The 26,832-nt window shown below is 39.2% G+C and overlaps 1 protein-coding gene across 6 annotated transcripts in view; it reads right to left on the bottom strand.

The window, feature by feature from the left end:
* Positions 1 to 18,670: 18,670 nt before the first annotated feature.
* ELN (elastin) overlaps positions 18,671 to 26,832 on the bottom strand; it is a 157,480-nt gene continuing 149,318 nt past the window's right edge. For all 6 annotated transcript variants that reach the window (XM_089657245.1, XM_089657265.1, XM_089657271.1 and 3 more), the window contains 4 exons: positions 26,501 to 26,560; positions 24,412 to 24,438; positions 24,297 to 24,326; positions 18,671 to 20,289 (listed from right to left, as the gene is read on the bottom strand). In XM_089657245.1, the coding sequence (XP_089513371.1) occupies positions 20,240 to 20,289; positions 24,297 to 24,326; positions 24,412 to 24,438; positions 26,501 to 26,560 (167 nt within the window). In that variant the 3' untranslated portion in view covers positions 18,671 to 20,239. The remainder of the gene's footprint in view (positions 20,290 to 24,296; positions 24,327 to 24,411; positions 24,439 to 26,500; positions 26,561 to 26,832) is intronic.

Genomic DNA, 26,832 nt, shown 5'->3' with positions numbered 1-26,832 from the left:
GCTCCTTACCAACCAGCTATCTACAATGAATTTGGATAATCTGTTATGCTATTGGACATCTAAATGAAACAAATGCATTTGTTATTTTTGTTATAACTTTTTTTCAGGATCATTGCCATTTCTATGTTCATTTCAAGATTCAGATACATCTGAATCTCTGAAGATGAAATTTTTCACAGAAAAATGAATTAAAACGAAACGTGTCTAATATTAAAGTATATAAAGAAGCACAGAGACTGAAATATGACATTACTAGTTGTCGATGCAGGCCCCAACAGTGTTTTAATATAAATGTCCCCTGCACACCAAAATAACAGGAATAAAGCAGAATGGGTGCTTTATATTCTAATTAAGGGTGTACTCTTCTCACCCCAAAAAAATCAATGAAATAATAGACACAATAATAGACACAAGACAAGCAAACCTAAAACCTATCATGTGTATTTAGCACAGAAAAAGAGCATCAGTATCAAGCATGGGACTGGTACAATATACAAGCTATTAGACAGTAATAGAAAGGTACACAATTACATGCAAAACGTATATACAAAAGGTAGATACGATATGAGTACAAGAACAAGTTACCAATGCCACCCACATACAAGGAAAGCAGGGGGTGGGGTCTCTTAAATACATCATTTTGGGGGACCATCTCTTCCTCATGATGGATCTAATAGGTCATTTCCCCTTTCCCATGAAATAAGATGTGGACTCCCATTGGCCTGCCACAACAGCACAGCACACTGTCGGAAATGATGTCATGGTGAAGCAACTAGTCATTTCCGGTGCTCCAGGATCCCAGCTAGTGAAAACCAAGGGATATGGCAGGCACAAGGTCCAGTCTGCCAAACTGAAAATGGACTGGGGACCCTAACAGCACCAGAGCACAAAAAGATAACATATAGAGCAGGGTGAATATATTAATTGGAGGCCATCATGGGAGCAAGTGGTGGCAGTAGATATAGAGGCACTCTAGTAAACTAAAACTAAAAAAAACACAAAAATAAAGATATATTACAGGATTGCACAATATGCCTGTGCATGAGCAACATACAACATAAACTGTATGACAAAAAGTAAATAAAACCATTACACAGAAATGTTACAGATACAGCAGCTCCTGACAGAGTGCACTTAACATTAAGCTCCCTAGGGGACAGGGTATCGAATTTATAGATCCAAAAAAGCTCCCTCTGGGAAAACCTGTCAGGGAAATTCCCATCTCTCTTAGTTTTAGTGACCTGCTCTATGACAATAAATTGCGGCTGCGATGGATTGTGATTAGTTCAGCAAAGTGCCTAGTAATGGATGAAAACTCATTGGTGAATATGTTAACCTTGTGTTTCCTAATACGTGCATACATTTCCTGAGTGGTTTAATCCACAAATTCCAGACCACATGGAAATTCAAATAAATAGGTCATGTCAGAGGTACTGCAGTTAGAAAAGCCAGAAATTGGAAACGTTTGACAAGTGTGGAGATAATTAAAAGTTTCCTTTCATCGCATAGTCACATATATGTAATACCCATACAGAACATACCCTTAGGGGTAGTAAAAAAGAAAGCCAATACCTTACAACAGTTTTTGTGAACAGATATCAGTATGCTTATCTCCCAAATTAGGAACTTGAGAATGAGGGACACTTTGGAGAATGCATGGCGCACTCTGAGTGCCACACTGAAAATGGGCGTGCCTAAATTACACTGAATTATGAGTATGGCTTAAAGAACCATGAATATAGTCGAAACCTACATATTGTATACACTCAGGGGCAGACTGACAACTCATGGGGCCCCCGGGCAATAGGGGATCATGGGGCCCCTGTGTCCTCGCCCACACTCAAATCACACCCAAAAAAGCCTATGAAAGGTACCAGGGACATCTCATGGAGCCCCCTCCTGGCACTGCCCGAGTTCCCCAATGGTCAGTCCGCCCTTGTATACACTGTACGCAGTCTGTAGTCCTTGTACTCCCAAAATAGTGTTATGAAAGTCCCACTTAAAAACCAAGATAACTTAGAAAAATAAAATAATATAAATGTCACTGTAAATAATATAACTTATTAACTTCAGCAAGAAACCTGACATTCACTTTCATTACCATTTTTTTCATGCCTGGAGAGTAAGCTGGCTGGCCTGGCTGACTGGGTTAGATCTGTCAGAACAGTATAACAGTATATATTTTGGTCAGGGCAGTGCTAGGGTAAGGATCGAGTGATAAAGACTGCAGAGGTCAGTAGTATTTAATGCAGAAGTCAGCAGTGTGTAAAGCAATGTGCAGGGGTCAAGAGTAAGTAATGCAGAGTGCTGGCCAGGAGTTACTAATGCAGTGTGCAGGGGGTCAGTAATGCATAGTGCAGGAGTCAGTAGTAAGTAATACAAAGTGCAGAAGTCAGGAGTAATGAATGTAGAGTATAAGGGTAAGAAGTAATGCAGGGCACAGTGGTTAGGAGCAATTGATGCAGAGTGCAGGGGGCAGTTGTACAATAAGTAATGCAATGTGCAGGGGTCAGAAATGAGTAAGTGCTGATTCTCACATGTGCGGTGCTGATTGAAGCTCAGATTTCACATCTAATTGATACAGTAGTTGTTCAATGGTTCAGGTCAGGTTTACATCAGGTTCAGGACAGGTTTACAACAGGTTCAGGTCAGGATTTTATCCTGTTCACAACTGATGACATATGGGGTTTAAAACTGTTCCCATAGAAGTCAATAACCTGTAATCCACACCTGAACGGACCGCACTGCTCAGAAATCAGATGTGATTCTTTTTCAATCCAGGCACCATAGGAAGAAATGTTATTTTGCATGTCATGTGGATTGGATGCGGTTCAAACAGCATCCAATCCACATATATATCAACGGCACTTATGCAGAGTGCCAAGGTCAGTAGTAACACACAGTTAACTTCACTTCACCCATTAACTGCAGGTGGCATCGAACAAGGAGTCCACCACTTCTTATCACTTTGATTCCTCTCAGCACCATATCCTCCTCATCCAGCCCTTGCTGACCCCCATTATCACTGATGGTTCCCAATAAGTTTCAGTAGTAGAGAGACAAACACCACTCCAGGTCAGTCTCCATCTATCCCACCTCCATGCACACTAACAGGTGTTGGCCCTGCAAGTTTCAGTCCTCATAATGAAGGAATAAGTCTGGTGGCTGCATATCTGATAAAATCACCTTTATTGGGTTTTTATCCTAATAAACTCCACATACAGTAGAAAAGGGAAGACAGCAGACCAGCTGACGCATTTCATGCTGACATCATTGCTTAATCATAGCTTAATAAGGGAAGCTATGACGAAGAGCTGATGTCAGTGTGAAACGCTTCAGATGGTTTCCTCTCTTCCCTTTTCTATGGAATGTGGAGTGTATTTGGATGAAAACCCAGTAAAGGTCATTTTATCGGATGTGCGGCCACCAGACTTATTCCTTCATTATGATAGTTTCAGTACCTATGCACTGTTCAAAGTTGAGATGGACACAAATGAACCAATTGCAGCACTGCCTTCCTGGCTCAGCCAAGCAGAGCGAAGCAGCTGTAGTAGCGCTGAGCATCTGATTGTGCAGAGCGGAGAGGTCAGGGTTGCATGGCTGCCCTCAACTTCTGAGCACTGGAAAAAAATGCATATGTGATACTAGCATGTGATTAAAATAAATATTGAAATGAATATAAAAGAGGGAACTGCATATTCTATATGTTCCCTGCTTTCTATCCACATATGGGTGGTATCACATATGCATATTCTATGAATCAATCTATTTAAGTAATCGGTTGCTGGAGATGTAATGCGCATGTAGAACATATGAAATATAACTGTCACTAACAGTATGCTTATGTCATTGATGAGTGTGTGACAAAGGCACCAACATTGATACTTTCTGCAAGAAAAAGTCTGTTTGACTTACAATATATAACAGGGTGTTGATTTTGCATTGTTAATGGTAAAAGGCAATGGTATGGGAAGAATATGCATTTGTTCATATAAGTTTTGCACTATCAGTGATATCTAAGCTGTTTTATATCCGGTGTAAATCTAGTGTAGTTATAACGATGTACTATTTTTCTAAACCAGGGTTGATATGAATAGATGAAGTGACACTTTAAAGATATCCCCCCCACACACACGCATATCTAGTTGAAGATTCACCATAATTGAGATAGCTACTATTTGAAACAAAGTTTAACTGAATAACAACCCAGATACCATCAGAGTATAAGATGGAGGTATATTATCTGTTCACATCCATGGTGTAAAGAATACAGTCACAACATCATATACTCCAAAGACATGTTGGTAGGTGAATTGGATCCTGTGTAAATTGTCCCTAGTATGTGTATGTATGAATGTGAGTTAGGGACCTTAGATTGTACACCCCTTGAGGGTTAGGGACTGATGTTAATGTACAATATATATATGTAAAGCGCTGCGCAAATTAACGGCGCTATATAAGTACCTGAAATAAAAAAATAAATACTTGCAACAGAGTTTGGAAAGTCTTTTGTATCCTGTAACTAGGAAGGCATGGTCATCACTTTGGGCTGTAAGACCTGAGGACTGCAAAGGGTTGAAACAGAAAGTTATGCCCTGTACAAACGATATGAAAATCGCCCGATAATCTGATTGTTAGTAAACAGCTTTCGAGAGCCAATCATGACAATTCATGCAACAATATCTGAAGGGACAAGCACGAAAATGTTACTCGTATGATAACAGATGGTACGATTTTCGTTTAATCAGTACAGTAGTCATCTGAAAATACAATAAAATTACATGTCATCACTTTAAAAATTCTATTCAGTCATACAAGAATTTTCATAAGTTGAGTAACCTCTTCATTTTTTAGATGAAAACTAGCATGCAAAAAAAAAGGATGATCATTCGTCTGATATTCTCATCATGTGTAATAGGTATTAGTATCAGCTACAATTAGACATCCTGGTGAACTAGTATAGTTTTTTATGAATTTTCAGCAGACAATATAACAGGCGTGTAAGGAGTAATAATTAGTACATAGATTTTAGTTGAATAGTAATATCAATAGTACCATTCTGTTGGGCAGACTGAACGTATCAAACTCATGTTTAATAGAAAGTACAGGATCCCATTCCAATTTGCGATACATTTCAGAATCAGAAAATTGACGCATGACTTCAGAGTGATAGATGGACCTTTTCAGGATGACAATGTCACCACCCTTGTCTGCTTGTTTAATGACAAGGTAATCATTAATCATTTGTGTCCAATTGAACTTTTGGACAACCTTATATGTTTATATCCCTTTCCACCAATTTAATAAAGGTCTCTACTGTCTGAAATTGCACAGGAGGTAACCACTTAATCTATACTACACCAGATCAATCTCTGAAATAGGACTGGTTTCTGAAGATGGAGAATCCAGAGTTGAAAAATATTCCTGAATGCTTGAGCCCTAAAGTGGTACATATTAATACAGTATGTTATTCAGGGCTGTGTCTCTTTTATTTTAGAAGAAACCGAGACCCTGATTTAGTACCTGTATTCATTATCTGAGAAATCACCTTCCGTAAGCTGAACTGCTCACTGGTACACTGATGGAGTTGTTTACTGGTCCTTTGTCTTGTTTTCTTCCTCTTCTTTTTGCAGGTTTGTCTAAACAACTAGCTTCTGATTGAGAAGAGACCAAACAATCATCAGTTATTGCAGATGAGCTGGACTGAGCCTGATTCAGTTGTTTTCTTTGTTTTTGACTCGATCTTCCTGATAGTAAGTGGCATTATGTCTATAAGAATCAAATTTAATTGTAAGAATTTAATGCCTATAGGAATCTAGGGAGTGCTCAGACACCTGGATAGAAGCCGTATTGTCACTGGAAGACACTAAAGACTTAATCTGCTGTTTTAATGATCAAGTTTTATTTTTAAATTTAGCAATCTCATCCTGAATGCCCTGAACAGTATGGTACATTAAATCTAAGCTACATTTTTTTTTCAGGATTTTGAGCCTTTTATCACAGAAGTATTTATTAAGTTTGCAAAAACAGGGTCTGATATTCAAACCCAGACCCCTAAAAATATGTTTGATTCTAAGGTATTCAACAAGTGTATCAAAATGAAGCTGATTTTGAAAGCGTTTCTTGCATATCAACTAGCATTGGCTTTTAAGTGAAGTTACATTTGTTGCAATAGGGTTAGTTGGTCTGCTGTATCTACTAACAACCATCTCAATTTCTGCCTGACTGAATGTCAAGGTCCCTGTTCGTCCATTTGTCAGAAATGTGCCCGATAAACTTTAGGTGTATTGTTCCTGTGCCTACTAACATTCTAAAAGTGTTCTTCTAATTTGCACACAAGAAAGTGTGGCTCCTACATAGCTAAATTAATAACATTGATTGCTATGGAAAACATTGAATGTTCTGCATGGAAATTTTACAGAACATTAAAGTAGTAGTAAAGTTGACTTAAAAAAAAAAATCTTCTCCCTGCAAGGTAAAGTTATAATGTGCTAGTATGCATCGCATGCTAGCACATTATGAAAGACTTACCTTAGAACGAAGCCCTCCAGCGGCACACTGTCACCGCTATCGGGGCTCCTATCTTCACCCGGTCTTCCTTCTGGGTTCGCAGGCTCTTACCTCAGCACAAAGTTCTGAAGGAATGGCACAGATATGCCATTCCTTTAGGATGCATGCATTGGTGATGTCACTGGCTTTAGGGACACTGAATATTTCCTAAACGATGCATGTTTAGGAGACATTCCTTGTACCTACAGGTAAACTTTATTATAAGCTATTTAATAGTAGAACTGTTGCCAGACTATGAACAAAAATAAATATCTACATTCTTAATAAGCAGCAAATAAGCTTGAATATAATCCCTCTCTGTAGTTACACTCATTGAGCAATTCTTTACGTCGTTAGTCTGGCTGCAAAAAGACAAAAGTCCATCCAGTACAACCATCAAAAAAAGTTTTAATCCTATACCCATAGTTGATCCAGAGGAAGGCAAAAAAACCTAGCAAAGCATGATCCAATTTGCTCCTGCAGGGAGCAATCCACTGGGCTGGCCAGAACCAACTCTTGAGGGAGTCTATTCCATGTTTTCACAGCTTTCACTGTGAAGAAACCTTTCCGTGTTTGGTGATTAATTTTCTTTTCCTCCAGACGTTAAGAGTGCCCCCTTGTCCTCTGTGATGACCTCAGGGTGAATAACTCTACACCGAGTTCACTATATGAACCACCGATGTATTTTTGATGATATCCATCCTTAACCTCCTCTTCTCAAGAGAGAATCAAAGTTCACAATAAAATCACCTCTTCTTTGTTTACATTACAAATTTGAAGGTTGGTAGGCTGCCAAATTATTGCTGCCAGACTGGACCTGCCGAGAAAAAGTAAAATTAAAACTAAGAATCCTCGGCAGCAAATTTGTGGATGGATTACACCACAGTGCAAGTACCTAGAGGGGTCAGTTCCTCTGTTGGATCTGCAGCAATATGCTTGGTGCTTATGAATATAGGGGAGTATGTGGCTCCTTCTATCTTCCATGTATAGGAATATGCTGCCCTCTACTGTCTTTATTTGTAAATAGCAGTTATTCATTATTTACAACAGAGTTAGTTGGTTATAGACAGGTACTTTCTATCCCTGCTAGCTGGATCAGAAACCATGATTTGAGGACTGTGACTTTATACACACAGGGGCTGCTGGGGCTGTTTTTCACCAAGATCATAAGCAGAAACTATTAGGCAAGTATTGCTGTGTTCCAATAGCTTAACTGCCACTGCCAATAGCTTCTTGAGTACGTATCTGAATTCTTGTGACAGATGTATTTCTGTCCTATTATTATTATCTCACTTGCAGTGCCAGATATCTAGGTCTGTGCTTCCGTACAGTATGTGTGTAGTGTTCATCTTCCAGTATATTAGTTGGTGGAACTGTTTATTGGAATAGAGTTTATATGCAGCTCCTGTCATTTTTTAGTTAATCCTGCCCCTTCTGGTCTGGGATTTCATTGCTAGTATTGGTTTAGGGCTCAATAACCAGATTAGACTAGAGCCAGGTTGGGCATCCAACTGCCACTTGATAATTAGAGGTCCAGTTGCATGGCAGATTAGAAGTTATTAGAGACTAAGACACATGGTAGACAGGCTTACTCTGAGTTTCAGTGCCACATCACAGTTTTTGCTGTTGAGAAGCTGTATTCCAGGCTGGTTGGACAATGGTTGGAGGAGCTCCCCATAATCACTGATCTTGTCTTCCGGTCTCCAATATCAGGATGGATGCTGAATCATCCTCAGAGGCCCTGTCCTAGGTCAGGGAACTGCAAACTTTATTATCAAACCCACTCTTTCACGTAGTGAAGGTTATGTAATATCCTGTGGAATTAGGAATTATAAGTAGGTTGGTGGTGGGGGTCATCAGGTGAGCATTAACTCTGTTACCTTCCCATGGATTGCAAAATGTTTCGTCCTGAAAAGCAATATTACCAGCTTTCACACCAGCAAATTGGCAGCTCAAGCTGTTTAATCTAAAACCAAACTATTAAAGTATTATATTATTGACTCAACCAATGTTATCCTCCACTTTCCAAATTGTATGTTGTATGTTTGTTTTTGTCCCTCAAGTTGAGAGGTTTAATTCTATTCCTGGTAACCTTACTTGCCAAGTGGCTGGTAAATTGAAGATTCCTTACAAATATTGTAATAGTTGTGTGTAATCTACAAATAGTAAAGCAAAATGTTGTATAAACATCAGATTCTGACAATTGTATGAGCTGTGTATAAAAGCATATTTTCCTAAGGAAATTAAGCTTTATCCGCAGATCTCTTTCTTTACTTTTATTCATGAGTATGTCTTCTTGTCTGCCACTTTGTTTCAGTTCCTGAATTCACTGTTGCTCTGTCCTGCCATAGGACAAAATATCAAGAAATTAAAATATCTGACAAACAGAAGCTGTTAATACCAAGATGGATAGGGGAACAACATAATTAGAATTGGAGGGGAGTAGAGACCATCTGCAAATGAGCAAGATCCTTTGGATGAAGAAAAAAGAATAGCTGGTTCTGAGAACATAGTTCAGGTAACTGAACTACCAAGCAACTCACACTCAGAAATGTATGAACATTAAACAGTAGACTAAATGATCAATAAGTGCAGCGCTATAGGGTTAATGATGTGTCGAATATAAAATAAATTATATACAAAACCAATATTATTTATTTATTATTATTTATTTTAGGTACTTATATAGCGCTGTCAATTTACGCAGCGCTTTACATATATATTGTACATTCACATCAGTCCCTAACCCTCAAGGGGTGTACAATCTAAGGTCCCTAACTCACATTCATATACAAAGGTCAATTGAGACAGGTTCCAATTAACCTACCAGCATGTCTTTGGAGTGTGAAAAGAAACCGGAGGACCTGGAGGAAACCCACGCAGGCACAGGGAGAACATGCAATCTCCAGGCAGGAGGTGCCATGGCCGGGATTGGAGCCAACGCCCCTAGTACTGCCAGGCGGAAGTGCTAACCATATAGCCACTGTGCTGCCCAATATTAACCACATGCCGCCCAGCCACTGTAGAAATACGTTGGCAGGGCGGCACAGCTGGGTAAAACGACGTTTTAAAACGTGTGTTTGCAAAACAGGTAGGGGGCGGGGGCGTTCATTCAGATGAAATTTCTGTTATTTGGAGATTCAGATGTATCCGAATTTCTGAATCACAATGGTAAGGACTTTCAACAAATCCAAAATAAATTATAATGAAATGAATTCTGAATCCAAGTTTGAATTTGAAACTGAATTTGAAAATGAATTCATATTCAAATTTGAAAATGAATTTGAATTAAAAGTGGAAACATATTGCAATAAATACAGTAAGGTATATAAATGAAATACGATGATGATTCTTACTTAGGTTGCTTTATAGAATAGAAAATAAAAGAATAGAATAAAATAGAATACAATACTATACAATAGACTAGAATAGAAGAAAACAGAACAGAATAGAATTGAAAATAAAGAAACACAATAGAATAAAAAAAAGAAAATAATAGAATAGAATAAAACAGAATAGAATAGCATAAAAATAGTATAGAATAGAGTTGAAATAAAAAGAATAAAACAAAATAGAAAATAAAATAATAGAACATAATAGAAAAGAAAAGAGTAGATGATAATAGAATAGAATAAAACAGAATCAATATAGTCCTCTTCTGAAATTTGAATTGGATTTAAAAGAACGAATATATAAACAAATTCTAAAAACAAATCATGATAACATAATGAATATGATGAAATTAAATGATTAACAAATAAATCAGAATCAAACTAAATATGAATGGTCAAACGGAAAATTTAAAGTACACTATTTCACCAATAAAAATGCATGAGTAGTGAAGGAGCAGCACCAATAAGGCAGAATAGAACTGGCAGGCAGGTTAGGAATATGGACCGTTATAGAAAAGAATATGTTATTGACTATCAGCAGTGTGATGTTTGGGAAACTCGATTGTTATTCCTGGCAGCCCTGCCACCCTAATCTGATCTGTATAGAATGGTCTGTGGGAATGCACTCTGTATTAAGAACATGGTTATTACAATGCACATATGTATTTTAGAGTTCATATTAAAATTTAGCTCCTACACACATAACTAAGATTGGCCTAATATGATCTGGACATTGCTTAAAGCCCAATTCTAGTAATAGAAAAAAAATTAACCCTTGCTGTGGGGCCCTATCGCACTGCAAGGGTTAAATGCATGTTATGTCTAAGGGTAGAGGAATAAGAAGAAATACCTTATTCCCCACTCCTGCGAGGTCCTTCCAGCTTTGCAATAGGTCCTCCACAGCTGCCTCTTGCATTCCAGCCTCCTCAATATACACTCATTGGCTACTTAATTAGGTATACCTGTTCAATTGCTTGGCAACACAAATTGCTAATCAGCCAATCGCATGGCAGCAATTCAATGCATGTAAGCATATAGATATGGTGAAGGCAACTTGTTGAAGTTGAAACCAAGCATCAGAATGGGGAAGAAAGAGGATTTAAGTGACTTCGAACGTGGCATGGTTGTTGGTGCCAGGAAGGCTGGTCTGAGTATTTCAGAAACTGCTGATTTACTGGGATTTTCATGCACAACCATCTCTAGAGTTTACAGAAAATGGTCTGAAAAAGAGAAAATATCCAGTGAACGGTAGCTGTGTGGACGAAAATGTCTTGTTGATGTTGGAGGTATGAGGAGAATGGGCAGACTGGTTTGAGATGATAGAAAGGCAACAGTAACTCATGTCAATATGGACCAAAATCTCTGAGGAAATTTTCCAACATCTTGTTCAATCTATGCCATGGAGAATTAAGGCAGTTCTCTAAGGCAAAAGGGGGTCTAACTAGTAAGGTTTACGTAATAAAGTGGTCGGTGAGTGTACAATACAAAGTAAATTTCCCAGTATTGTAGTGATGTCACTAAGGCTTTGCCCTCAGACTAGAACTAGACAGAGTAAGAGAGAGCCCCAGTTGGCTCAAGTGGGGAGGCAGGTAAATGATAGAACCTGCATTGTACCTCCGAAGATATAACAAGCATTTAAACCTTGCAGTACAGAGGAGGCCACACTGCAAGTGTGAAGTTTGGATATTCCCGCTTAAAAATGCACCTAGACCCAATAAAAGATTTTCGTAAAAATTATAACTCATAGCAACTAATTTATACTCACCTATAGAAATTTGAAAAACAGAATAGTTGCTATGAGTTACAATTCTTCATTGCTCTTTGAATTACGTTCATAATAAAACTCTTAGAGTTCATAAAAGTGGTATTCATCTCCTTCAGGTACCTTTTGTATTTTCTTTCAAGCTCATTTCATTTCAAGCTCTTCATTCTTCTTTGACAGCTGTATATATCTGACAAGCATGTAAGAAATGCAGTACTTTTGTTCTCACCCACAACCTCTAATGTGAGAATACAACATTCTTGCCGCCATTAAAGAAAACCTGTTGAACTAGATCAGTGCAAGGTCACTCTTTGCCATTACATCATGACTAAAATACATAGATCTCAACAAAATCTCCTTAGATCTTATGCAAACGGTACATTTTTGCTTGGTGCATGACGGACAAGGTGAAATCTAGTATTAGATTGTGGGCCGCAAATCTCAAACTGATGCCCTTTAAGACCTGATATCCTCAGTTTTGTACTAATTTTAATACCAATCTAATTTTGTGCTAATAATTAACACTGATACATTAACCTTAAAGTGATTCTAAAGGTTAAAACATTTTTGTACCTTAAAGTTGTATTAAAGGCATTTTTTTAAGATAACTAACATGTTATTCTTGCCTGCTCTGTGAAGTGGTTTTGCACAGAGCAGCCCTGATCTTCCTCTTTTCTGGTCCCCAGCCATCACTCCTTCCCACTTGCCAAGCACCCCCAGAGCAAACAGTTTTCTATGGTGGCACCCAAACAGGCTTGCTCCTGAGATGCTGCTCTGCATGTCCATTCACACAAAGAGCTGTGGCCTGGCCCTGCCCCCTCTCTCTCCTCACTGGCTCATTGGCTGTGATTGACAGCAGTGGGAGCCAATGGCTCCCACTGCTGTCTCAGCCAATGAGGGGGACAGTCCCTGGGGAGCCAAAGCTCTCATGCACATCACTGGATCATGATGTGGCTCAGGAAAATATTAGGGGGGCTGGGAGGGCTGCTGCACACAGAAGGGTTTTTACCTTCATGCATAGAATGCATGAAGGTAAAAAAAACCTTGAGCCTTTACAACCACTTTAATGCATTCCTTGCATTAAGATAAAAAATGTTTAATGTTTTCTGCCCTCCCCCTTCCCTGTCCAGTGCTGTGCAGGGCTGAATCTCTTCTCCCCTCTCTTCTTCTTCACACAGGGACTCAAGCAGATGCACTGAGGAGGAAGTGGGAAGTGGGGCCAAACCCTACTGTGTGCTCCCATAGCCAATAGCTTGCAATGGGGACACTCGAAAAAGGAGGAGGTGCCAAGATTGCCAGCGGGGGATTCGAGAAGAAGAGGATTGGGGGTGCTCTGTGCAAAGCCATTGCACAGAGCAGGTGAGTATAAAATGTTTGTTATTTTAATTAAAAAAAATAACCTTTAGTAACACTTTATGAGTTCTGTGTTCTACTACAGAGAACATGCTATGGGTAAGGGTGTGTTTCCTCACTCTATGTTATCTCTCTGCATGGAAACTTCTTGGAACTATCATGCCTTCTGCAAATGGGACAGCAAAGAGCTTTGTAGTTGTTGTTTGAAAATATCTTTTCTACATTAGCATCAGGTATACAGCAGATGTTCCCAGATTAACAAATTATTGACTAGAGGGAATAGGGTGGGCTGTGGAACACACCATAGATGTTTTCCTAATCTGTCAACTCTCTGTATTGTTGAGTTCAGACTCAGCTCAGATTTGTTTTACCATGTTGCCATTATTTACATGTACAGCTCAAGTTTCTCCTCATGGTGATATTAAACCTAAATATATCCTTTACTAGGAACGTGATCTGGGGTAAGCTCTGGACATTATGGAATGGGGTAACATCTGGTCGGCCACAGCTGGTTGTTCCATTTGTACCTTTGCTTAGGAAAGTGCCCATAAATTACTTTTCCATTAGGACATTAGGGTCTCCTGCACTACTAGCACAATTCTCTCCTTCAATCTGCCCCATGTGTTTCCGAGGAAACGCCCAGGAAACACTCATTTATATTTGATGGTGAAGCCCCGTAGTCCAGAGATTATGGGCACGGGTATTTAATATGACTTGAATAGTCATTTACAAACCCTTATTCATGAACCCATGGGAAGCCCTGACTCAATTTGAAGCTTGGGAAATCGGAAAGAAATATGGTATCTTTCATCTTTAGAACATGCTAGACTATTGCTAAAGCTTGGAGACAGCAATCCCTGAACTTTAGAGAAGTAAAGCAGAGTATTACAGGAAACATGATCCATGAAAAATAGCCAACGCTTTTTTGGCTATTTTTTCCCTGTAGGTCACAGGAGTGCAGTTCATTTGGAATCCTGTGACCCATTTTCAACTAACAGTGAGCTAACGCCCACTGTCAGGTGATCAGATGGTTGGGATCCACCCAGAAGCCTGGACCTGCACCTGGCTCAGCCACTCAGATATCCACTGGGAGCCGGAGACTGACAGTCATGGAGGTGAGAACTGAATGATCAGCAGTGTTTGATTACTTAGTTCTCACTGCAGAGCCGTTGGGGGGGGCAGATGTAACATTTGATTGATGCTGCGTACACCTTTTAACAAGTCCCTACTTCTCTTTTAACTTCTATTTTAACTGACGATCACTCTAAATTTTTACAAACATGGATTTCATGCTTGGAACATTGATTGGTTTATGCTTTCTCTCTGATAAACATGGAACTTCGATTGAGAGCTGCAAAAACAGCATTGCCTAGTCAGTTACCCACCCCCTTTCCTTCCCCTCTCCTTCTGTCTCTTTATTCTTACTTTTTTTCCTTCCTCTTTGCTCTTTGTAGTATTATTTCTCTACAACTAGATTTTTACAACAAATATTAATCTTTTTGTATCGATTTGATTGTCTAACATAATATTGCCATACTAATATTACCATTTTTTGTTTAAGTCCTGTAATTTCTTGACTTGCAATTTCTTTGTATCATTCTATTTCAATGTATCTTTCTATTTCAATGTATCTTTTTAATTGCACTTTTTTTTTGCGCCCATAATGTGGCAAGGCACACACTTTGTCTGGTAATAGGTGTATTCTATGGCCTACCAAAAGGGAGGCAGTCTACCCTTTTCTTCAAACCTTTCCTATGCTTTAAACTACCATGCATGGATCTATGAACTGTTTTAATCCATCTTCACCTCTCCATCACTCTTTCACCCGTTCCTGCTGCCTTCCGGTGACCCTTTAAGTAGACATTAATGTCTGGAGGTGGATTCCCAATCTGTAAGGGGACAATGGGGTTGATTTACTAAAACTGGAGAGTGTAAAATCGGGTGCAGCTATGCATAGTAGCCAATCAGCTTCTAACTTCAGCTTGTTCAATTAAGCTTTGACAAAAAAGCCTGGAAGCTGAATGGTTTCTGTGTAGTGTTGTTCCAGATTTTGCAATCTCTGCTTTTAGTAAATCATCCCCATTGCATTTCAATTTTTGCTTAGTTTGTCACATTTATGGAACATTTTGTAATTGTGCAAAGTTACACCTGTATGGAAAAAAGAATACATTTTTTTTTTTAAATTGAAAATAAATTCACTTGCTCAATGCCCTTATTCCATCATGTCTACCGCAATCATATAACTGCACATTTACGAATGGTTCTGAAATTTTAAACAACTGTGGAGAGATTGCATCAGATCTATGACAAAACATCTGTTATTGTTTTTATGTTGCTATTTGCTATAACTTTACACCAGCTTGTTCAGTTAAGTTTTGACAAAAAAAAAAAAAAATCCAGAATCTGATTGGTTTCTATGCAGAACTGCACCAGATTTTTCACTCTCTGGTTTCAGAAAATCAACTTTAATGAGCACACTCTCAGCAACCTGAAAGCCCCATTTTCAGGAATTGGATCACCTGCTGGTGGCACTGTGGTTTTTGGATCAGAAGGTTGTAGTTCTAGTGTCCAACAGTGGGTGTCTTCCAGCAGCCACTAAATCCCAGCAACTAGTCTTCACTTGATGCTGGCTGCTGAAAGGGTATTTAGTTCCTTTTGCTTCAGCCTTTTGCCTGGTAGCCAGATAAATGCTTGGTGAGTTATCCTGTGCCTAATCCTGATCCTTAAAGGTCCACTAAGGGGGACACAGCTTTTTATGACCCTACAAGGTATGTAAGCTCATGGATTCCAGGTGAGGTCACAGCTGGTGGTGCTGACACAGAAGTGTGAAACATTAACAAGCACATTCTGGGTCAACATAAAGAAGAGACTTTTTGTTTATATTTTTCCTTAAAGTGATTTGTGATCAAGGACACTTAAGGTGCATAAAATAATTTATATGTAAATTAAATACGCTCTACACTATTTGGAAGCTCTACACTATCCTGCTTCTGCTCCTGCCCTGTACCTATATCCTGCTACCTCATATCTGCATCCCTTTTTCCTGATCCAACTCCTGGTTTCCTCTTCCTGACTGTTCCTTGCACCTCCAGTTTTACCCTGTTAACCCGTGCTCCATTTTTGTTTGTATATATTGTATTACATTTAGTTTGCTAGATAGGTTGTCTGTCACTTGCTAGTTAATTTGTTAATGAGGGGTTCTGTCACTTGGTTTAAGGTTCACTTATATTTTCATATTTGCTGTGTGTTCCGTTTGCTGGTGTTTGTGTGGGTTTTGTTTCGCTATTAAGATATCTTACTTAACCGCTTCCTGACCGCCCTATAGCAAAAAGTTTGCTACAGGGCGGCACGGGTGCGCAAAATCACGTATATATACATTTTTTGCGCACCCTACCTGTGCTGCCATTCGCGGCCATGGCTGTCAATCAGCGAGTTCTGGACGGTAATCACTTGCTGGCTCCCTGTGCTTTCCGAAGATCTCCGATGGGGAGGAGGACTGCTTTGTTTACTAACAGTTCTCCTCCCTGTTAGCTCGGGCACACTGCTCTGGATGGCTGTGCACAGCACAGCCATCCAGAGCAGAGTGATTACAGTGAAGCACACAGACACCACCCCATAGTAAAACACACCCAGTGCACAGTTAACCCTTTGATCGCCCCTCATGTTAACCCCTTTTTGCCCAGTGCCATTAGTACAGTGTCAGTGCTTTTTTTTTTAGTATCACTGTATTGGTGTCACTGGGCATGTCGGTGTCACCAAGTCATTTCCCCCCAGAATGTCTGCCGCAGTCCCGCTATAAGATGCTGATCGCTGCTGTTACTAGTAAAAATAAATCAATAAATAAAAAAAGACCTCTGCCCTGTCAGTGATACTTGGTGATTGCCGGATGCCGGTGGGGAATCACCTGCCGAGACCTGGTGATCGACAGCTGAAGCCGCCAATGGCGGTGCGGGTAGGTCCCCCTATCTGGAAATGCAAAATCATATATATATATATATATATATATATATATACATACATATACACGATTTTGCGCAGCCCTGTAGCAGTATTTCTGCTATAGGGCAGCAGGCAAGCAGTTAAAACTCACCTGCCAAACCATCGCATACATGCATTTTGCTGGTGGGAAGAGGTTAACGTATATTTCAAGACCAAAAACATTCTAAAAAAAGTTTAGGAGTTTTCATTTCAGTCTGTGACCTTGCTGGAGAGGTTCACCATCTTTATGTGCCCTTATGACCATTTTCACTGAAACGCAGAAAGTGATGGAAACTGCAAACATTTTGGTCTTTTTCACAAGAGCTTCAGCTTGTATAGCATGCTCAGTATGTACAGTACACTTTTCACAGGGAGCTCAGTATTCTATGAATGAATACAAAACTTTTTCTGATTGACTGAGTCAGAGGTAGTGCTGTCATCCACCCTCCTCTCCTCTCTTCATAGAAGACAATGCTCCCAGTGAAAATCACTGCTCAGCCCTACTCTATTATGTTCTGGGAGTGGGAAGAGAAGTTCCAATCCCATTGCCTGAACACAGCTCTGTATACTGTACAGGGGCGGACTGACCATTTGGAAACTCGGGCACTGCCCGAGGGCCCGGGGTCAGTAGGGGGCCCCATGAGATGCCCCTGGTACCTTTTTCATAGGCTTTTTTGAGTTTGGGCAAGGACACAGGGGTCCCATCATCCCCTATTGCCCGGGGGCCCCATGAGTTGTCAGTCCGCCCCTGATACTGTATGTAGCTCAGGCTAAAAACAGCTTTAACAGTTCTCCCAGATGCTGATACCTTAGTGAAGGTAATAGTTCATTTGAACCAGCTTGGTCCAAAAGCACTTTTTAGGCTTCGCTAAAAGCTGGAGATCAGCTTTAACATTCCCAAACTGGAGCTGAAAGGCTTCTAGTTGCTGAATGCTTCCCAAATGCTGAGCACGCTGCTCTCAAACTAAAGCCTGTTAAACAAAGCCTTAAAGTTGTCACTTGAGCAGAAATAAAGAGTATATCTTTCATTAAGGATGCTTGTATCTATGAAAACTGTCTAAGAGGAGATTTCTCTTCACTCCCTGTTGTACCTCTGGCACAGGAGGTGAAGGGTAATTTTCCTAATAGGGCACAGGCCGCAAAAAAAAGCCTAATAAGGGGTTTTACTTATTTATACCCCGCCTCTAAAAAAAAAAAAAGTAGGACTTTCATTTTTAAGAAAAAACTTTTTTAAAACAGACTTTTTACTTTCTTTATCCATGAATCTGTACATCTGTGGGGCATCAGAATTTCTTATACCTTTGCATCCCAGTAACCAAAGTGAGAAAAAAATACATCAAAAATTATTTCACTTAAAAGATTTCTTTATTTTTCTTTAGGCGAAATTACTTTTAATAACTTTTTTTCAGTATTATTTAAGAGGATTTCTCTTCACTTCCTGTTGTGTCTCTGGCACAGGAAATGAAGGGTAATTTCCCTAATGTGACACAGGCAGTAAAAATAGCTGACTAATTCCCCTTTTTAAGAAGTGCAATAAAACTTTTTTTTTTTAAACAGACTTTTTACTTTCTTGATCTATGAAGCTGTACATGTGTTTGCATCCTAGTAACCAAAGTGAAAAAAAATACATCAAACATTATTTCACTTAAAAAGATTTCTTTAATTTTATTTAAGCAAAATTACTTTTAATAACTTTTTTTCAGTATTATTTTTACAAAAAAGTGTTTTTTTTTCACTGGAGGCAGTAAAAGAGGGAATACATTGAGAGTTGGAAGATGAGGGGGTGGTCAGTAAACTAAAGCATTCACACATCAAACACACCCCTCACAACCAGAGACATGGGGAAGAAGACTCTAGAGCTTCCTGCAGCTTTTTGGTTAGCGGGGAAGACAGAGCGAAGACAAGAGAGGGAACAAAGCCTGAGGGGAAGGGGGGGGGGGGAGACTTCACTCTACCTAATCTTACAACCTTTTCATTACTTTTAATTTCTTCCATGCCTCAAAGTTTAAATATGTTACACGTGTCTTTGGCAACAAATAAAAATAATAATTACAAGTATATCAGTTCTTGTTCCCTGCTCTCTTGACATTGCCTCTCTCCCTAACTTCAGAGAAACTTTAGTAAGCTTCTCTGAAAATAAAGGGTAATGCCTCCCACTTTTGACAGATCTGCAGAGAATGGCACCAGTTTAAAAAAAAAAAAAAAAAAAAGCTACGCTCTGCATTTTATTTAAAAAAGGTAGAAAATATGTAAATTTCAAGGATGATGCTTCTGAAATCTCTTCCATCACGCTCCCCCCTGGGAGAGGGAGAAGTCACACACTTCATTAAGACAAATAACATATATAAAAACAATATCCTGTACAGTTGCAGGCCGATTGCATAACAATGGATTTAATTCCAAGTATAAGTTACAGCAACAACAACTTATTGGGGCCATGGTGTGAGAGACAGGAAAAAGACAATGGGTCAGAAGATAGCTCTTTAACAGGGAAGGCAAATCGTATTTACTGGCCTGATACCAGGCCACCAGTAGTCCTTGTATTTCCACTTTATTTATCCCATCAGAGGCAAAAAAAACCTACAAGATGACACAATAATGTTTGTGTGGGGGTTTAACAGTGCTCATCTGTTTAGAATCAAGTCATGGTACTGTCTACTAGGCCTATTCTGCAGGTTTCACTTCACCAGCCTCTGTAGTGGACCTATGTGGTCTCATGGTGGCCCAGATGAATGCCAACTAACTCCTATGTATAGATGTGCATGTTTGTATACTTTACATATATTTATATATATATATAGTGCATGTATGTCCATACTTGTTAATGTCTGGGTGTACTGTATACAAGTATGCACAATTCCATAGAATTCTCAATGTGCATTCATAGACTGTGTTCTGATTTATTGGCACATACACATACACACATTATAGATATATTCTTACAGCATCAATGTGTGTGTATATGTTCGCCTGCCATTTTATTAATGTCAGACTGCAGGCTCATTGCATAAAGTGTAGCTGCCTGACTCATCATTTACAGGTGGAAGTTCAAGGGGCAAGAGGATGGAAGGATGGGGAAGAAATGGGATGGAAAGAAGGGATCCGGGGTAGAAAAATCAGGGCGGGGGGGATACTTGAATCCTTTTACATTCACACCATGCAGTAGCACCATAGTTGATGAGGTTACTCGTAGCTCTCTGACTGGTTATTTTCTCCGCCTGCCACAGTACTTTCCTTGACCACAGAGGCCACCACCTGCAGAGAAACAGAGATAATTCACTTATCAACAGGATAGTGGCAATTTGGAATTTCTGTATAGGAAGTGTAAAAGTGCAAACATTGCTTTGATTAGAAAGTTAATCTCTTTTTTTTTTTTAGGCCTCAGTTCACAGTGGATTTTTTGTGGTTACTGGGAAGCTGAATTGCATGCTGACTTCTAACATTTTTAAGGGCTGCAATGGTGAAATATTCTCACCGTAATTCCCTATTGCCATTACAAAGTTATATTGTTGTGTCACAATCTAAGATTACATTTTTTAATTAATGGAAAAGAAACAACGATCTGGACAGTTAAGCTAAAGAGGCTGAAAAATTGTTATAGCCTTGTCGAAAGGGGTTAAAAATTTTTATAAAGAAGGCGCATACCAAAAACAGAAAAAAATGAGTTCTGGGGCAAGTTAACATATATAGTAAATATTTCACATTTCTAATTTTTGCTGTATTTTGCCTGACTTCATTGCTTTTGCCATTAGGATCAAAAGCAGCAGCTGATTTGAGAGTTGTTAATAAATAAATAAATCCCCAAAAAATATAAACCTAAATAGCCCAAAAGCAAAGAATGTCCAGAGTGTCTCTGTAGAAAAGTCTTTCCAAATTCTCAAAACAATTCGTATCCCTCTTCAATCATCCAGAATGGAATCTCCAAAATTCTCTGTGAACCTCAAAAAAATAAACTAATAATAGTGTACTACCTTTAAACTGAGCAAACATGCAAACTTGTGAAAAGCCGTGTATCGTGCCAACTGCATAACGTGTACTCACACATGAGAAAAAAAACTTTTTAAAAACAATCTCTCAATAGGTCAATATAATCATGATGATATTCACAGAGAATTTTGGAGATTCCATTCTGGATGATTGAAGAGGGATACCAGTTGTTTTGAGAATTTGGAAAGACTTTTCTACAGAGACACTTTGGACATTCTTTGCTTTTGGGCTATTTAGGTTTATATTTTTGGGGGATTTATTTATTTATTAATAATTTATTATTAATTTTTGTGTTCAATTTATTTATGTATTATATGTATTGAGTTAGACGTATTCAGGTGTAAAGAAGAGTTTAGTTATATGTATTTTACTTTCAAGGGTGAAAGTTTACTTTTCTTTTGGGTTTAGTAGATTATTGTGATAAGTGACAGGGTGCTGAATTTTGTTTATTGATTTGAGAGTTGACAGCTGCAATGATGCATGTTGCCTTCCTCCTGTATGTCCTGTAGTTGCTACAAAATTGTAGTTCACAGTTAAGGAGTATGAGGGCATAAAAGCAAGGCCAGATAATCAAGAAGGCAACTATAGCAGGAGCCTAGGATGTGGTGAATGTCCAGGGGGCCAGGTACAGATGCTCCAGCTGAAAAGTGGAGGATAGGAAAGTGGGTTAAAGCAGTGCACCTGTCTGTCACTTGCTCTTGTTGGCAGTTAGTGTCTGATATGGACAGACCATGCCTGTATAGATGATGCAAATGGAGCAGCATCTCTGTGCCATTGGAATGCTTATCAATGTCATTTGAAGAGGTGGGAAAGCCAAAGCTACTACATGTCCCAGGGCCCCATTCTGCCCTAATCCATCTTTGATATATCATATTTATTCCTCTGTGTGTTAATATCAATTAAAAATGGAGGAAAAGGAACAGATACATTTGCTCATAGTCGAATTCAAGGTGTCAGATTTTTTAGTGTGTGCATGCAAATGAAAACTAAAACCTGATTGGCTGTTTTTGTTTCTTTAATTTTTTTATATGAGATTTATTGTTATTTGCAGTTGAAGAATTTCAAGCTTTACCAGTACTTCACTTTGGAGGGACGTGTTATCCTAAATTTTTATACTTAACTTTTAAATGGTTGTAAACCCTTACATATACCCACTGAATTCACTAGCTTCAGGTGATACACATAGATGAAACAAATCCTCCTAAGTTGCACCTGTTTATCTGGCGCACTCTCTCTTCTACCGCCTCCTAAAGCATACATTTTACATAGCATTTCTAAGCTCCAGAAGGCAGGAGGTAGGAATCAGACATCTCACACTGCACAGCATCGAGTAGGGAGCTGAATGTGATCAGAGACCTGAGTGTAGGGAATGGACACATAGTCCTCTACACAATCTCAAAGGGAAACCTACCTGCACAGCTGAGGCTGTCAAACACCTGCTGTGTGCTGGAGGGGGAGGCGGGCTGTCTTCTGGGATTGTCTGGTGAGAGCATAACCTTTTGAAAGTGACTCGTGCAGATAGCAGAGAGAGGATAGAGCAGATAGGAACCAAACTAGATGATTTGGACTGACACCAGTACACAATATAGAAAGGTATGCGTTTTTGCCGGTCCGGGCAGAGCAGAGGATCCTGACGGCTGTATTCAGCTTTCACCCAGCCAAGTGCATGACAGCGGTCCGGGCGCTGTCCGCTGATCCTCTCCCCTGCCTGGAGCACAGGTGCGTAGAACCATTGTAGATTTTAATAAAGCCCTTTTTACTTGGTACACTGCACAATGGTCCCGCGCTGTCACTCCTCCCTCCCTGTTTTTGTTTATATACATATGAATTTCCACCTCCTGATTTCACTTTTACTTTGCTTAACCTCTTTACGCCGGCGTCTCCCAGCCCTTTAAGGGGTTTTAGGGTCATGTGACCACCGTGATTCGCCCAGCTGCAGAGAGGTCGCAAATTTGCGTACAGTCAGCATCAAAGGGTTAAGAGCTACCCAGGCAGATTATTGCATGGTTCAGTGATTATCCCTTAGGCCCCTTACACATGGGGCAGACCTGTCAGCGTGGTCTCGCAATGTAAAATTGCCATTTGGTAATTTATAAAAAAAAAAACAAAACACAGGTGTCAGTAGTGAGGGTATATTTTTCACTGTGGCTGCTGTTATTTTCAGGGGTGGGGCCCTGTCAGGTAGGCTGTACAGGGCTCCATGATTTCTAACAGCAGCGCTGGGATGGGGGGGGGGGGGTGATTTTAGTGTTGCCTAGGGCAGCACATGAACTAAATACACCACTGAAACCAGGAGTTGGTCAAGAGATGAGAAACAGCATGTAAACTATAGCCAGCCTGGAGGAAAGGGTTTCATGAGAATGGCCGCCAACGCCACAGGGTCCCATCATCAGAGCGTATGAGGGAGCTTCCTAACAGACTGCACAGTGGTAAGAGGGCACTGACCACAAACTCCTTTTAAAAGGGACAGCACCATTCTAACTTAAAACGTAGTAGTTTGGGGACTAACACCCTTTACCATGGGAAACAACTGGATCTAACAGCTCCAACGCAAGAACTCTGAGCCCCAATGATTAAAACTACACTGTCCAGTTTGAAGGGGTTTGGAGAGACTGAAGGACCTTTTAGCTTCCAGTACTGCCCCTTTAGTTAGGACCTCCCTTGATTCAGGATTCAGGTGAAGCCCTGTTGTACAAATTTGTTTATCTGTTATTGTGTATTGCTGTGGCTGTTCTGTTATTGTTGTCTTGTTGGGTGTATTTTCCAAATAAGTCCTCCTTATTCAGCCTTTTTGTGTCAGAAGGTGTGGCATTGCCCGAGGGGTTGTTATCTGAAACCAGGGGACCCAAACATCAACAGCTCCTTCCTGGTAAGTGCTACACAAGAAAAACTGCAGTGCGCAATGAACCAATCACATGAGCGGGAAATTAGATACTGGAGGAGTGTTCTAAATGTCCTTGTATTGGAAAGCAATGCTTACATTTTTCAGAGATTTGAAAGTCATAGCTGGCTGCAAATTAAACCAGCAAGTTAATTTTTATTAAAACTTAGTTACCAAAAGCTTTGCAAGCGATTTAACTATTAAATTTTTCTATTTATTTAAATTTTTCAGTGTGGAGTACCTATTTGATAGCTTGAAAGTAACATCTGGCAATATAGATTTATAAGAATCCCTCGGGATATATTTTTCAGGAGTATACCTAGCTTATTTTTATAAAATTACCTATACATATAATTATTATTAAAAACATAAAAATATACGTAATTTTTTTTACCTCTGTAGTAGGATTTGGCCGGTTTTTGGGCTGCAAACAGAATTAAAAATAGCTTAGTTATTTATATGCACGTGTCTCCATAGTTAAAAAAATAAAATAAGAAATAATTATTAACCTCCTAATGGCTGTCCAGCTCCAATTCCTGAAAAACAGTTTAATTTCAATAAATAAATATACAGTACATACACAATGTTTTACACTTAGGTGTGTTTGCCCTCTAGTGTTCAGAACATAGAATGCAAGATTGATTTCTATCTTGGTCTTTTCTGAATAACAAGAAGTTGGCAAATAATAATGCATATTTTGCAAATAATAATACATTAATATTTATTTTGTATGTCTGTAGACAGTCTTAGAGAACATAGTTGTATGGCTATGTAAACAAAGTATTCCCTTCCCCCATTGGAACAATGGTTCTCATATATACAAGGAAAGGCAAAAGAGCATCAGTCTATTTTTTTTTATTTTTTAAACTGCTGTAGAAATGGAATTAAACCATTTTCAACTTTTTCCAGTTTTAAAACATGGTCCTTTCTGTATATTGTTTTTTACCAATGCTAATGTAGGAAACATACCCTAACCAAAAATCTTTTCAGTGGTAGACCTAGTATGGTAAAATACATAGCTAACCATTTAGTACTGTTAAAAAATAAAATCATACAAACTCGGAACACTTGATGACTTACATTTAGATACTACTGGATGTATTGTACCCTTTCCTTAATTTCATGTATAACTATAGCTATAGTAGGTACTGCTCTTTAATGACATACAAAAGAAACTGTGCTAAGTGCTTAAGGTGGTAGTAAACTCTAATATAAGCTATAAACTATAATATAAGCTGACCTGCAGGTAAAATGAATATCTCCTAAACGTGTACTATTTAGGAGATATTCTCTTTTTTTTAGAACTGGCACATGCACTCTGCAGGAACAACGTACCCATGCCGTTCCTGCAGAGTACTGTGCCGAGGCCCACGACACCAGTGCGCATGCGTGGGAGTGACGTCATCGCGGCCCAGCCAGTCAGATGGCCGGAGCTTATGAACCAGGAAGGAAGACCGGGCGAATATGGAAGCCTCTGCAGTGGTGACAACGTGCTGCTGGAGGGCTTAATTTTAAGATAAATCCTATACAATGTGCTAGTATGCAATCCATACTAGCACATTATGACATTACCTTACAGGGGACTTTTTTTTTCCTGCATTTTACTACAGCTTTAATAAAAAAATAAAATGAAATGAATGCTTGTCACATCTGCACTCAAACACAGCTAAATAGTAGTGTATAGAAATTGAAATATAAATTAATGTTGCTCTGTGTCTTTAAAGTCACAAATCACATTGTGCATAAAACATAGACAAAACAACACCTATTGTGGATTCCACCACCGTTGGTATAATGCACATTAAATCAAATACATATAAAATATATATGGTTCATATGAATTCCACCACCACTTTGATGGTGCAATCAAAATCAAATAAAGTTCAATTAAATATATATGGCACAGAGGTGCCACCATCGCTTTTATGATACAATAAACAATCAAATAAATTTAAAATGGATAAATAAAACTGATGAATCCAAGTGAACTCCAACACCTCTCCACAACTGGTATAAATTCTGTTACCTTCTCGTGAGATTTATCTGTATAGTGAGCTCCACCACCACCGAAACATGCAGCCTCTTACCAATAGGATAAACCCCAAAATATAGGTGGTCTGTATCAGGAATCATCTACCCAAAGCCTTAAGACCATGGGGGGCATTGACAAGGAACACAGTAGCAGGATGTTTCAGAGGCACTTGGGAACCACAGGGCACATCAGCAGTGACTTAGTGCAAACACTTCAACTACGCCATACTCTGTGAAGGACTCTCTCCTGCTGACACCCTGGCAGCCCCAATCTGTCTCCTAATCTGAGACCTCCAGAGATGGATTGGTGCTGCTGGGGTGTCAGGGGGGAAGAGTCTTTCACAGAACAAAGCTGAAGTCCTTGATATTGTGCCTTGTGGTTCCCAAGTGCGTTTGAAACATTCTGCTGCTGTGATCCTTGCCTAGGCTCCTTTAATAGCAGTAATTTATAAAGTCAGTGAAAATATTTTTTCTGTCCATTCAGCTAAATAATTTGCATATAGATTATCTGGTTTTCTGTATGTTATAAGTAAATTAAATACTTTGTAAATATAGAATTAATCTCACCTCCAAATCCAGCTCCCCCTAATCCTCCTGGACCTAAACTAGCACCAGCTCCACCATAACCTGATAATGGAATAAAAGCTTGTTAACTACTGCATTTATATACCAAACATTACAAATCAGCCAAGCCCAGCAAGAAAAAGAAATTCTAGAAGAAGCCCTAATATTTTTAAGTAGATCTATGGCTACAAATTCTTGTACATGAAAAGTAGCAGTATATCAGTGAAAGTTGCTGAAAAACATACATGCCCTTTACCTATATAAGTCTATGTTCTGGGTTATATGACCAATCCAAGGAGGATCAGTCTTAAGGCGTAGCCCTTGATTGGTTGCCT

This window comes from Staurois parvus, unplaced genomic scaffold (genome assembly GCF_062004578.1).
Source record: "Staurois parvus isolate SC_StPar_1 unplaced genomic scaffold, SC_StPar_1.0 ptg000029l, whole genome shotgun sequence".
NCBI lineage: Eukaryota > Metazoa > Chordata > Amphibia > Anura > Ranidae > Staurois > Staurois parvus.
This window is presented reverse-complemented; position numbering and strand designations above follow the sequence as displayed.